Raw genomic sequence first — 13,802 nt, forward strand, 5'->3', positions numbered from 1 at the left:
TATAGATGTATTTAATGATAGATTGGTCAGATATTGATACAAAAGACTTTGATCATTGGCTGTTCATATAGTAGATTGAAATACACTTCACTAAACACTACAAGGATTGGGCACGAATTCGCAACCCACAGTCAATATATAACTTATAAATTATAGTGACAAGGGCTGCAACTCATGAGAAGAAAAAAACGGAATATTTTTTTTCAAGAACGTTTTTGTATATTCTAGGGGCTGCAGATCTGATCAACAATTACTTTATCCCGAAGAGAAATATTTGATCTTTCCAATGAGTGTTTGATGAACGAGATTGACCAAGTATAAACCAAGTTATCACCTGGTTAGTTCGGAAAGTTAGGTAGAAATGGTTAGGTAGACATTTTCCTGTCTGATTGGAACACACTCTCGTCTGTAATTGGTACCACAACAACTTTACCGACATCGCAAATTCTAAGCTTCTGGCGGTGTATAGTACATATGACCTTGTGTTAGTATACAGTACCAATGACCTTGTGGTGGTATACAGTACCTATGACCTTGTGGTGGTATACAGTACCTATGACCTTGTGTTAGCATACAGTACCCATGACCTTGTGGAGGTATACAGTACATATGACCTTGTGTTAGTATACAGTACCCATGACCTTGTGGTGACATACAGTACCAATGACCTTGTGGAGGTATACAGTACCTATGACCTTGTGGTGGTATACAGTACCTATGACCTTGTGGTGGTATACAGTACCTATGACATTGTGGTGGTATACAGTACCTATGACCTTGTGGTGGTATACAATACCTATGACCTTGTAGTGGTATACAGTACCCATGACCTTGTGGTGGCATACAGTACCTATGACCTTGTGGAGATATACAGTACCTATGACCTTGTGGTGGTATACAGTACCGATGACCTTGTGGTGGTATACATTACCTATGACCTTGTGGTGGTATACAATACCTATGACCTTGTAGTGGTATACAGTACCCATGACCTTGTGGTGGCATACAGTACCTATGACCTTGTGGAGGTATACAGTACCTATGACCTTGTGGTGGTATACAGTACCGATGACCTTGTGGTGGTATACAGTACCCATGACCTTGTGGTGGTATACAGTACCTATGACCTTGTGGTGGTATACAGTACCCATGACCTTGTGGTGGCATACAGTACCTATGACCTTGTGTTACTATACAGTACCTATGACCTTGTGGTGGTATACAGTACCTATGACCTTGTGGTGGTATACAGTAGCTATGACCTTGTGGTGGTATACAGTACCTATGACCTTGTGGTGGTAAACAGTACCCATGACCTTGTGGTGGCATACAGTACCTATGACCTTGTGTTAGTATATAGTACCTATGACCTTGTGGTGGTATACAGTACCTATGACCATGCTTTCTTTTGTCGTTAAGCACTGGTGTACGTTGTACCCGGTAATTTTTATCTCAAAAACAAAACAAACAAAAAATCAAATAAATTTCAAATTCTCTTTAGTTTTTTTTTCAATATTTAAAAAAAATGCTACATTCATTACAATTTCACGACAGAGTGTTGCGTTCAAGTTTTCACGCCCTCAAAACTGCAAGTCGCCGACATAAACATGGATGTAAAATAGGAAACTGAACTCCCAGTGTTTTCTGATAGCTATTTATTTGTCTCACTGTCAACTACTGATGAAAGATTACAGAATTTAATTCTGTCTTTAGAAGGCTCACCAGTAAGATCAAAGCTCCTCCTGATTCGAAGACGCACAACTCTGGTCAATCCCGCCATATAAATGGGCTTTTATCTGTTCCATACACGACACTTGATTTTCCAGTAGTTGTTAACAACAGACAACCTTATAGGACAATAAATTCTGACCGGTTCATGCACATGGCACATTATCATTAGCAGCGACAGAAGCGGCAGCTCTGTGACAATTTTACACTGCAAGAAAACAGCATTTCTGGGTTAATATTAGATTGATAAAATTATGTATCCACCTCGTGGAAAGATTATAACTGTACATAAATAACACAGATGTTACAGACCTGGCACTCAATCACTGCATGGATAAATACAATCATGAAACATCCTACATGTACACATTGATTACATGTATGTAACAATTATTGTCAGTCCCTTCGAATCGTCAGATAAGTCATAAGTAATAATATCTAGCAGACTTATTTTTCCTTATCGTTTGATATAGACAGATGATTTGACCAAACCATATGTAAGGCTACATGAAGATGTCCTTGGTTCTGTTAATATAGTTTTTTTTAAAAATATCATTCTATACTGTTGCACGTAAATACATTTTGTCAGACGTCTCCCTAGGGCATCAATAAGGAAATTATAGATACACAGATAAATTGTCTGTCCGAAAGACAAAAACATGAAATGTGTAATATGAAAGACGAACAGACGTAGAGTTTGAAATCAATGCACATTTATGCCCACTGGCCAGTTATTCAAAGGAGAAAATACGAATCTCGAGAAAAACCGGAGAAATGGTCGGAAACAAGTTCATTACCGGGGAAAAAATTAACGGTTTTCCCGATAATGAACTTGTTTGCGAGAAAAGCTAGAGTTCGTCTGAAATATGTATTTATCAACAGACATTGTACATGTATAACGTTTAAGGTATATAATGTATACTTAGTATCAGAATTTTACCAAGTCTCAGGTAGAGAAGAAGACGAGAAGAATGAAAAGAACGGCCATCATGTCCAGGGTCCCCCAGGTTCTGTCGGCCAGTCGTAAGTTCTCCATTCCCGGCGTTAGTTGATTGCGGGGTTAACACATGGCCGCCTGAATCAGGAAAAAAGACTAGTAGTTTCTTACCTTCGGGGAAATATAGAAACTATTACCACAACGGTAAATTATTTCCGTTTTCTTTTGATGATTTTACATATATCTTAGGTAACTCTTTAACGCAGATTTCATAAAAATGTCGTCAATGTTTTGTTCCATAACAAGTCCAGCGATAGAAAACGATGATAGAGCAAATAGTACATTGTATATAGATAGGGCACAGTAGTATCAGGATTACGGTGGACAAGTGGTACCTGTGACTTATATAGGTAAAATATGTTAATGTACTGTTCGTGGAGAAAGTTTCGTTCTCTCGGACTTAATGTGCCATATTAGAGGTCATCGGGGGATTTAGTTTTATCAACTACGGTACACGTTTAATGTATATACTCATTAGTTAGAATTTAATAGTAACCTTCGTCTTTGTTATACCGTCACAGATGTTAGATATAAGAACATCTTAAAACGAGACTCAAGGTCAAACATATGCATACGCCGTGATTCCAAGTTCCAGTTAATCGCAGTATTTAACACTGTGTGTATGCGATAACACTTTTGTACCATTATGTGCATTCAGCTGTCCGTCAGTCTGTCTTTTTCTTCTTGTCCTGTACAATGAAGGTTATTTTTCATATGATATTTGAATATTTTTCGTATATGTTTTTATGTGTTTTACAAATTTATGAGATATAAAAATCTGAATATATCATACAAAAATCATGAGAGGTACAGTGACACGGTATTTAACACTAAAGACACTGAGAGGTACAGTGAGAGGTACAGAGACACGGTATTTAACTCTAAAGACACTGAGAGGTACAGAGACACGGTATTTAACACTAAAGACACTGAGAGGTACAGTGACACGATATTTAACTCTAAAGACACTGAGAGGTACAGTGACACGGTATTTAACACTAAAGACACTGAGTGGTACAGTGACACGATATTTAACACTAAAGACCTTGAGAGGTACAGTGACACGGTATTTAACACTAAAGACACTGAGAGGTACAGTGACACGGTATTTAACACTAAAGACACTGGGAGGTACGGTGACAGGGTATTTAACACTAAAGACACTGAGAGGTACAGTGACACGGTATTTAACACTGAAGACACTGAGAGGTACAGTGACACAGTATTTAACACTAAAGACACTGAGAGGTACAGTGAGAGGTACAGAGACACGGTATTTAACACTAAAGACACTGAGAGGTACAGAGACACGGTATTTAACACTAAAGACACTGAGTGGTACAGTGACAGGGTAGTTAACGCTAAAGACACTGAGAGGTACAGTGACATGGTATTTAACACTAAAGACACTGAGAGGTACAGTGACATGATATTTAACACTTAAGACACTGAGAGGTACAGTGACAGGGTATCTAACACTAAAGACACTGAGAGACACTGAGAGGTAACACTAAAGACACTGAGTGACACGGTATTTAACACTAAAGACACTGAGAGGTACAGTGACACAGTATTTAACACTAAAGACACTGAGAGGTACAGTGACAGGGTAGTTAACACTAAAGACACTGAGAGGTACAGAGACACGGTATTTAACACTAAAGACACTGAGAGGTACAGAGACACGGTATTTAGCACTAAAGACACTGAGAGGTACAGTGACAGGGTAGTTAACACTAAAGACACTGAGAGGTACAGTGACACGGTATTTAGCACTAAAGACACTAAGAGGTACAGTGACACAGTATTTAACACTAAAGATACTGAGAGGTACAGTGAGAGGTACAGAGACACGGTATTTAGCACTAAAGACACTAAGAGGTACAGTGACACAGTATTTAACACTAAAGACACTGAGAGGTACAGTGAGAGGTACAGAGACACGGTATTTAACGCTAAAGACACTGAGAGGTACAGTGGCATGGTATTTAACGCTAAAGACACTGAGAGGTACAGTGACACGGTATTTAACACTAAAGACCCTGAGAGGTACAGTGACATGGTATTTAACACTAAAGACACTGAGAGGTACAGTAACGTGGTATTTAACCCTAAAGACCCTGAGAGGTACAGTGACACAGTATTTAACCCTGAAGACCTTAGGTGTATTAACATAGTATTAAATACTAAAATTGTCATTTTTATTGTCATGTTGCAAATTATTATTACCTAACAGTGTGTTTAATGTGCTGCTAACTTCCCTTATAATCTCGTCATCTCTCACAAGTTGACACATAGGTGTGGAATTTGGTGATGAATGGGACAAGGTATATATATACCGTATACATTTCACAGAAATATCTCTCTAGTGTTCATCTGTTTACAGTAACTTACAAGGTGGCAGGGAAAACACAGAGTTCTGAGGTAAAACATTGGTGTCACTTCATGAGTAACATTTAACTGATAATGCAGAAATCGATCACTGTGTATATATATCGTTGTTTCTTGGAAATAACAGATAAAACTAACGTTATCAGCATCTAGGTGATAACAGTGTCACATTAAATGACACCTACCTAGTGTCAGCTTCCTGTAGGGTTCCCTGTCGAAATGAATCCTCGATTAACGTGTCTTTCACGACCTTGTATTATGTTCCCGTTTAAATCGTTTGCAAATCCATTATCAATGTTTTGTACAGGTTACGTAGAGGTTAAATAATACCCATGTTACCGATTTTGTTAAAGAAAACAAGTCTCCGTCTCAGCCTTAAAAAACTTAAATTGTAAATCAGGAGAGACCCTGATCTATGTTCTGTAATAAAACTAAGTATTTATAATAGTCATTTCACTATCAACACCTGTGCAGGTTACAATGACGTTTTACTGGAAAGTGACTAATAATTAGTCCGCTGTCACTTTCAATAGCTACATATCATTGTCAAATGTCATGCCATGTCATATTTCCAGGAGAAAAACAACAAACAAACAAACAAATCGTCTGACGAGATTGTGAAGTAATCGCATTTTCTCGCCAGTGACAGAAAATTGTGAAAGCGATACTACCTTTCTCCACACTGCCGATGACCTCTTCATTTCATTGAATAGTTATACGTTTAGCTCATTTTCTTCGAAAGTTCATGTGCTTTTCAGTACAATGATAAATCAAGCTTATAATCTGGTAATCTGGACCCGTCTAATGTTTATCTATTTATACTTTTTTCTGTTTATTTATATATCATTTAATTTTCTACTATCTATTCATCTATTGATTTTTCATTTTTGTCTATTTGATAAATATTTTGAGGATAAAGCCTCAGATTTTGATAGATGTGTTAGCATATTTGTGTATTTTTGTTGAAGGAATCATTTCCTCTATATACATTTTATCTACAGATCAGAGCTTAAGTGTGGCTTCCTGAAATACACCCTTGAATTCTCATATCGAACATATTGTTTTCGTCAATAAACTGGCTGCTACCACTTAATACTGACCGGAGATTGACTGACCAACACAGTTCTACGAGCAGAGCACTGACTAAAGTGGCATGAGCTGGGATACGAGTGCTGGTTAATGTTGTCACGACAGATAGCGAATCAGACGTCCCCCACTGGAGTTATTGGTGTCTGTAGATCGTATTTGATCGTATGCAGAAAGATGGAGAAAACTACGGGGTCTTTTCCGTATACACATATCCATGAGTGTGACCATGTATAGAGATCTTCTCGGTTCACAAACCAAGCGTGTAGAGTGTTAGTGTGACCGTTAATGAAAGAATATTTGTCAACTCATCACCTCGGTACACAATGCACGTGGGAGTGTCGCCGTCAAGAATCACCTCGGTACACAAAACACGTGGGAGTGTCGCCGTCAAGAATCACCTCGGTACACAATGCACGTGGTAGTGTCGCCGTCAAGAATCACATCGGTACACAAAACACGTGGGAGTGTCGCCGTCAAGAATTACCTCGGTACACAAAACACGTGGGAGTGTCGCCGTCAAGAATCACCTCGGTACACAATATACGTGGGAGTGTCGCCGTCAAGAATCACCTCGGTACACAATGCACGTGGGAGTGTCGCCGTCAAGAATCACATCGGTACACAAAACACGTGGGAGTGTCGCCGTCAAGAATTACCTCGGTACACAAAACACGTGGTAGTGTCTCTGTCAAGAATCCTCGCGGTACACAAAACACGTGGGAGTGTCGCCGTCAAGAATCACCTCGGTACACAAAACACTTGGGAGTGTCGCCCTCAAGAATCAACTCGGTACACAAAACACGTGGGAGTGTCGCCCTCAAGAATCCTCGCAGTACACAAAACAGGTGGTAGTGTCGCCCTCAAGAATCACCTCGGTACACAAAACACGTGGGAGTGTCGCCGTCAATTTGTTTTGATAAAAGAAAAGTTAAGTGGTGGGCGCCAGTGTTTAGATCTTTTTGGTACATAAACGATACATGACTTTGGCCAGTGAAGGAGTGTTCTTGGCTACCAGATCAGGCGGAATTTTCGCTGACAATGAAGGTATCTTCACGGTACACAGTTCACAAGTCAGTATGGTCGGCAATGTAGGGATATTCATTCTTCATTGTACACAAAACCAGCTTGATTGTGACAGTTAAAAATGTAAAAAACTTGACGTGAATGAGACTGTCAAAGATAATATGTTCTTTGTACATAAACCAGGCGTTAACGAGGTCGAGTGGTCTAATTTCCCCGCGCGTTAACATCCGGGCCAACAAGTGGGATTGATATAAAAAAAAAATTGTTGTAAAATAATGTATATTATATATATATGATGAGCCTATCAATATACGTTCTATTTATCAGTATCAGCGTGTAGGGATCATTGATGAATCATGGTAAGACAGTTACGTTCCTTATAATGATACCTACCGTGTACAGCAGGTCTTTTTCTCTTGTCGTCTAAGTTGGGGAAATGAAATAGACCGCTATTGACCTGCAGCCTCTATCTAAATATTTTGCATCTGTTAAACATCTCCTATGTAGTCTTCCTTGTGAAGTAATTTCCTTGTACTTATTATCACGGTCTGAGAGATTAAGGCAGTGCTCCCCAGTATCAGGATGTGTGTCTGTTCGAACATGACTTAAGATATAGAACGTCACCACAAATATAACAGCCGAGGGTATGTTCGAGGTCTATTTATTTTTGAAGTTGTAGGGAGGATATTTTTTTGTTGACGACACATGAAAATCATATTTAATGTGGTAATTACATCACCTTATTTGGTACACAGACATGAACAAGAATTGATATACACGTATCCGGAATACGGAGGTGTTATGTATGTGTTGTCTGAAGTGTGGGACTGATCCTGGTTATCTCCATACACACAAACAAACGTTTGTTTCATTGCTATACATCGAGTTACCTCGCTTTACTCATCAACCGTACAACTGGTGTTAATTATCACTAGTAACATTGATTCTATTAAAGTCTTTTTGTCGGTTTGAAGTTTGTTCACTTTATTGTGCATTCTTGTCGACTTGCTCTATGTATCGTTGAATTGACTTCCGTTTTAGAATGTTTAACATCAATGTCAGTTACATCATGATACAATGCTGTCCGAGCTAATTTATCTGTCGTTGTCGGGAATATGAACGTGGGATGGGATACATACTAGCTGAACCGTGATATCCTGGTCGTCTAATGGTTGTAGGAATCGTGATATCAAATTTAGAGTGACCGAACACGAGCTGTCTCCGGTGTCTTTATATTGTTATGCCTAAAGACTTTCTGAGACAATAACTGTCATGCCTGGTTTGGTTTAATTTGATCTTTCAATCTAAACGCTAAGCCCATAGCTATGCGATCACTGGAATAAAGAGAGCTTTTGCACAACAGTGTACTCGGTGCATGTATGTTTATGTTGTTGTCAGGACAAAATGCTCCAAGACCTACTCTACCTGTTGTTGTTAGAACCCTGTGTAAAGTTTTAACCAATGACGGAGTTTACAGATTGACATGAACGTTACCTTGGCTACGGATTAATTGTTTGACAATTCAATAATTTCATAATCAATTATTGGTTCACAGAGAATCACGAGGACAAATGGTTTTGAATCTTTTCGATTATTTGAATATGCCTTTTGATCGTTACTATGGTGACCTGGTGTTGTTTATTTTTATCTTTATCAACTGATCTTTTAGTGTCTTTAGCTAAAAGCTTGATATTTGAAAACAAGTTTTCCTCTTCTGAATCTTGGAGGCAATTCGACCGAATCTATCAATATATTAAACGAAAATCTTACTATTATACATACACGATATATGTATATTGAATACGTGATTTTGAGAATTTAAGATCCTAAATTATTACTAATAACTTAATCCCGTTACATACAAAACACGCAAGTTTAACTGTCATTGCACGGACCTTCTCGATAAAAATATATAAACAAGAATTGAATATTTATTGTCGCCACTATGACAGTGATAGCTTTCTTTGTCCGTGTACAATATGAAGTGAACTCTATGTTGTGCGCCTACCCGAATATTTCGTTGAGATCAAATCTGTATTCAGCGGCAGAAGCTAACACTTTGGGAACACCTGGGCCCGTATTCATGAAACAGTTCTCATCCGCAAGAATGAATTTTGTGCTAAAGCCTTATGTCTTGTTTAAGTTAAAAAGCAATAAGTAAGGCTGATTTTGCCAAAGATTTAAAAACAATTGAAAGACCTTCGAGTCAAAGTTAAATTCAATGCTTATATTTGACATTTGTATTATTTTATATGTTTTAGACGAATTATGAAAAAACAAAATCTATGCTTGAGCGTGAGAATGGTTCCATGAATACGGGCACTGGTCTTATTGGTTCTCTTTCAATTGTCTCCTTTTGAATATCAACATTAATAAATACTGGTTTTATTGATTTTGTTATCTGGCCTTGGAATTAGATTGTCGATTCTCTATTGTTGTTTAGGATTTTGTAAGGTTTATGACACACCACAAGGTCGGAGATCTGAGAGGCCTTCGTCAGTAGATGACATTTATATCTATATCAAAAGTATTTTCCTACATCCCTGACCTATACTGGATAACCTAGTCCTACCTACATCTCGTCATCAATGTACTTTGGACAGAGGTGTATCCACGTATCAAACTGGTGTCATTGTTGTGAATGAAACTTCTAGATCATGAATTTATCTGATATCCACAAACACATTTATATCTATATATTGATATCTTTGTAGTGACCCGACGCTGGTTTAAACGTAAACATTCCTAGATAGGTCTAAGCTAGCAATGCTGATAAAAGCTCATTGTATTAAGAGTGGAGGATAAGTACACATCGTTAAATGAAGATATGTAATGGCGGGTCTCACACAAGCAGAGCAGTGTATAGAAGCTATCCAGAATGCTGCCGACAGAGTCTGTTTCGAGACCAACAAGCTCCGGGACTCCATGATTGCTCGAGTAAGGCGTCAACTTGAGAGTAAAGACGACAGTGGAAGTTCTACAAATGAAAGCGAGGAAAGAAAACAGGACGTTACATTGTATTTCCAGCCAGGAGACGTATGTATACAGAAAGTCCAGGACATCCTTGGTCGACTTGAGGCCGAAAGTGATACAGTAAAACACGAACAACTATGGAGAGTGTCTTCATTCCACACAACAACTCGGTCAGTTGATATCCTAGAGTCCACAACCACTGAATACGCGTGGTCCTGTAACCATCACCAGAATCTCTGTTTGGTCGACAAATACGGCAAAGTATTGGTCAAGCGGGAGATTAACCATGTCCCGGAGTCTATCGCCACTGATGACAGTGGCGCTATGTATTATACTTCCTACAGGGAAATGGCTGTCAAGAAACTGGACGTGTCCGGGAAGGTCGGGTATGTGTTTAACACCTCGCCGCTTCACCCCATGGGACTCTGTCTTTCTAACGAAGGCAATCTGCTCATCTGTGTCGTTGACAAGTTTGACTTTGTGACTGGCAAGGATAAACCAAAGGATATACTCAAAGTAAAGCTAGACAATGGCGTGGCCACCTCTGTCAAGTTCAAGGACGAGAACGAAAGGCTGACGGCTCCTTACCGAATTCTGGAAAATATCAACGGAGATGTCGTAGTTATAGACGGGTTGTCGTCCAAGTCCGGGCGGGTAGTGGCGTTTAACGACGTAGGAGGGCTGAAGTTTATATACAGTTGCGAGAGTCCCGGAAATGATGAATCATTCTGTCCGACAAACATGTGCATTGATTTTAAAGGGAATATATTTGTCATTGACGGCGGATCACACAGTATCCACGTACTGAACAGTTCCGGAAAATTACAGAGGAAATTCGCCTCTTACGAAATCGGAGGCGGCGAGCCGACAGTGGTGAGCATCGGACGGGACGGACTTATGTGGGTGGGGCATGCTGATGGAGAGGTCACCGTGTTTAGACATGGACGATCAAGTAGGCCGGTGTCTCGCGAAGTTAATGAAAAGGAGACTTTTTTCTGAAAACACATGTTAATAAAAAAAAACTATATGTTTCACGTGTTAAGGTTAAAATCAATCGTTGTTTTTTTTTTATTAAATATGTTCAAAGAAATTAAAATCCATATGTGTCTTGTTGTGATATATAGACTAATAGCGTACAGATAGTAACCATATTTAAACAGTTTTCGTTGGGTTTAAATAATTCTTTCAAACAAACTGCGCCAGACCAAAAGACATAAGGGGGGATTATCATTTAATTAGCATCAGGAATATCAGCCAAACATATGCATCGTAAAACTGCTTCCCTTGGACAAATATATATATTACCATTCTAATTGTCGACATAATCATCATCTGACTTATAGTATGTTCTGCTGTTGTATGTAAATGACTTGTGAGGAAGTAGGAATGATTCAAAGCATATATTCACATCCCGGAATCAGATAAAGGTCGGTACAAGAGGACATTGCGAAGCCTCTTTCATACAGAATCATACATATTTGTCATGACTGAGACATTACGAAGCCTCCGTGCCTGAAGAGTCATACCTCTATGCCATGACTGAGACATTGCGAAGCCTCCTTCATACAGAATCATACATCTATGTCATGACTGAGACATTACGAAACCTCCTTCATACAGAATCATACATCTATGTCATGACTGAGACATTACGAACATCTATGCCATGACTGAGACATTACGAAGTCTTCTTCGTACAGAATCATACATCTATGTCATGACTGAGACATTGCGAAGCCTCCTTCATACAGAATCATACATCTATGTCATAACTGAGACATTGCAAAGCCTCCTTCATACAGAATCATACATCTATGTCATGACTGAGACATTACGAACATCTATGCCATGACTGAGACATTACGAAACCTCCTTCATACAGAATCATACATCTATGTCATGACTGAGACATTGCGAAGCCTCCTTCATACAGAATCATACATCTATGTCATAACTGAGACATTGCAAAGCCTCCTTCATACAGAATCATACTTCTTTGTCATGACTGAGACATTACGAACATCTATGCCATGACTGAAACATTACGAAACCTCCTTCATACAGAATCATACATCTATGTCATGACTGAGACATTACGAACATCTATGTCATGACTGAGACATTGCAAAGCCTCCTTCATACAGAATCATACATCTATGTCATGACTGAGACATTACGAACATCTATGTCATGACTGAGACATTGCAAAGCCTCCTTCATACAGAATCATACATCTATGTCATGACTGAGACATTACGAACATCTATGTCATGACTGAGACATTGCAAAGCCTCCTTCATACAGAATCATACATCTATGTCATGACTGAGACATTGCAAAGCCTCCTTCGTACAGAATCATACATCTATGTCATGACTGAGACATTGCGAAGCCTCCTTCGTACAGAATCATACATCTATGTCATGACTGAGACATTGCGAAGCCTCCTTCATACAGAATCATACATATATGCCATGACTGAGACATTGCGAAGCCTCCTTCATACAGAATCATACATCTATGCCATGACTGAGATATTGCGAAGCCTCCTTCATACAGAATCATACATCTATGTCATGACTGAGACATTGCGAAGCCTCCGTGCCTGAAAAATCCTACATCTATGCCATAACTGAGATATTGCGAAGCCTCCATGTCGGAAGAATCATATATTTTTATCATAACTGAGACAATGCGAAGCCTCCTTCATACAGAATCATACTTCTTTGTCATGACTGAGACATTGCGAAGTCTTGTTTGTTATTTTGTTCCCGAAAAAAAGCTTTTGTCATGATTTCAGAATATATTACCTAAAAATGGTAATATTGAGTTATGCTTTATAAAGTAATGCTTATCACGATTTAAATTTAAAATTGTTTCCTAATTCATGTGGTTTGTTCGCCTGCAAAGTCTTAGTCCCTATTAATGCCACAATAACACAGTTTGTTTATAGTTCCTTTCCCTAACCATTTTTGTTTTGTCAATTATACTTTTGTATCTTGGCTAAGTTAATATCAATTATCCATCTTCGACTGTGTAAGCCGTTAAGTGGAAAAGCGTCTCTATGCCAACAATATTGACGTCATAATGTTCAGGCGTTGGATGACATGTCCAGTACTTCAAATCACTTACTTTAAAAGTTAACGTACATGTGGTTTACATGGACACATTGCAGTGCAGTGCAGATTAATTTAATTAGATGAACTATGAAAAGTGAAAACATGAAGCTATGTATGTATAATTCAACAATAAGTTGACACAGTTTTATATAACCAAACATCGTTTTATTATCGTCAACAACAAAGGACAAAAATAGAGCACGTAATTACTATATAGTGACGTAGGAAACGACAACCATTTATACTGAAGTAGGCCTATTAAAGCTTGGTGTTTCTATTGGTTTTTAACAATTCATTATCTTTTATGTTGAATTGGGCAAAGGTATGAGACAAATTCCAATAAGAATTCTGAGGTTCCATTCCTCAATCTCTGTCCCTATGTTTCGATTTAAGAAATGCCATGGCCATCCACACAACATTGTATGAGTAAAGGGAGCTAACTCTAACTAAAACATGGAATATCATTTTGATGTTCTGTATTT

General features: G+C 38.6%; 1 protein-coding gene and 1 long non-coding RNA gene across 2 annotated transcripts; one reads left to right on the forward strand and one right to left on the reverse strand.

The window, feature by feature from the left end:
• Positions 1-1,854: 1,854 nt before the first annotated feature.
• Positions 1,855-6,364, reverse strand: LOC132558498 (uncharacterized). Its single transcript, XR_009554556.1, has 3 exons — positions 6,217-6,364; positions 2,669-2,803; positions 1,855-1,936 (listed from the first exon to the last, which is right to left on the reverse strand). It is a non-coding gene; the product is annotated as an uncharacterized LOC132558498 (long non-coding RNA).
• Positions 6,365-10,060: 3,696 nt separating this feature from the next.
• Positions 10,061-11,200, forward strand: LOC132558499 (uncharacterized). The gene has a single exon (XM_060223065.1). The coding sequence runs from the start codon at positions 10,061-10,063 to the stop codon at positions 11,198-11,200; it is 1,140 nt and encodes a 379-aa protein (XP_060079048.1).
• The last annotated feature ends 2,602 nt before the right edge of the window (positions 11,201-13,802 follow it).

The sequence above is a fragment of the Ylistrum balloti genome, unplaced genomic scaffold (assembly GCF_031769215.1).
Source record: "Ylistrum balloti isolate Yb309-2 unplaced genomic scaffold, AGI_CSIRO_Ybal_v1 Utg370792, whole genome shotgun sequence".
In the NCBI taxonomy this organism is placed as follows: domain Eukaryota; kingdom Metazoa; phylum Mollusca; class Bivalvia; order Pectinida; family Pectinidae; genus Ylistrum; species Ylistrum balloti.

What these genes read in the sequence shown, in the direction of transcription:
- LOC132558499 (XM_060223065.1), top strand. Translation starts at nt 10,061, where the DNA reads ATGGCGGGTCTCACACAAGCAGAGCAGTGTATAGAAGCTATCCAGAAT.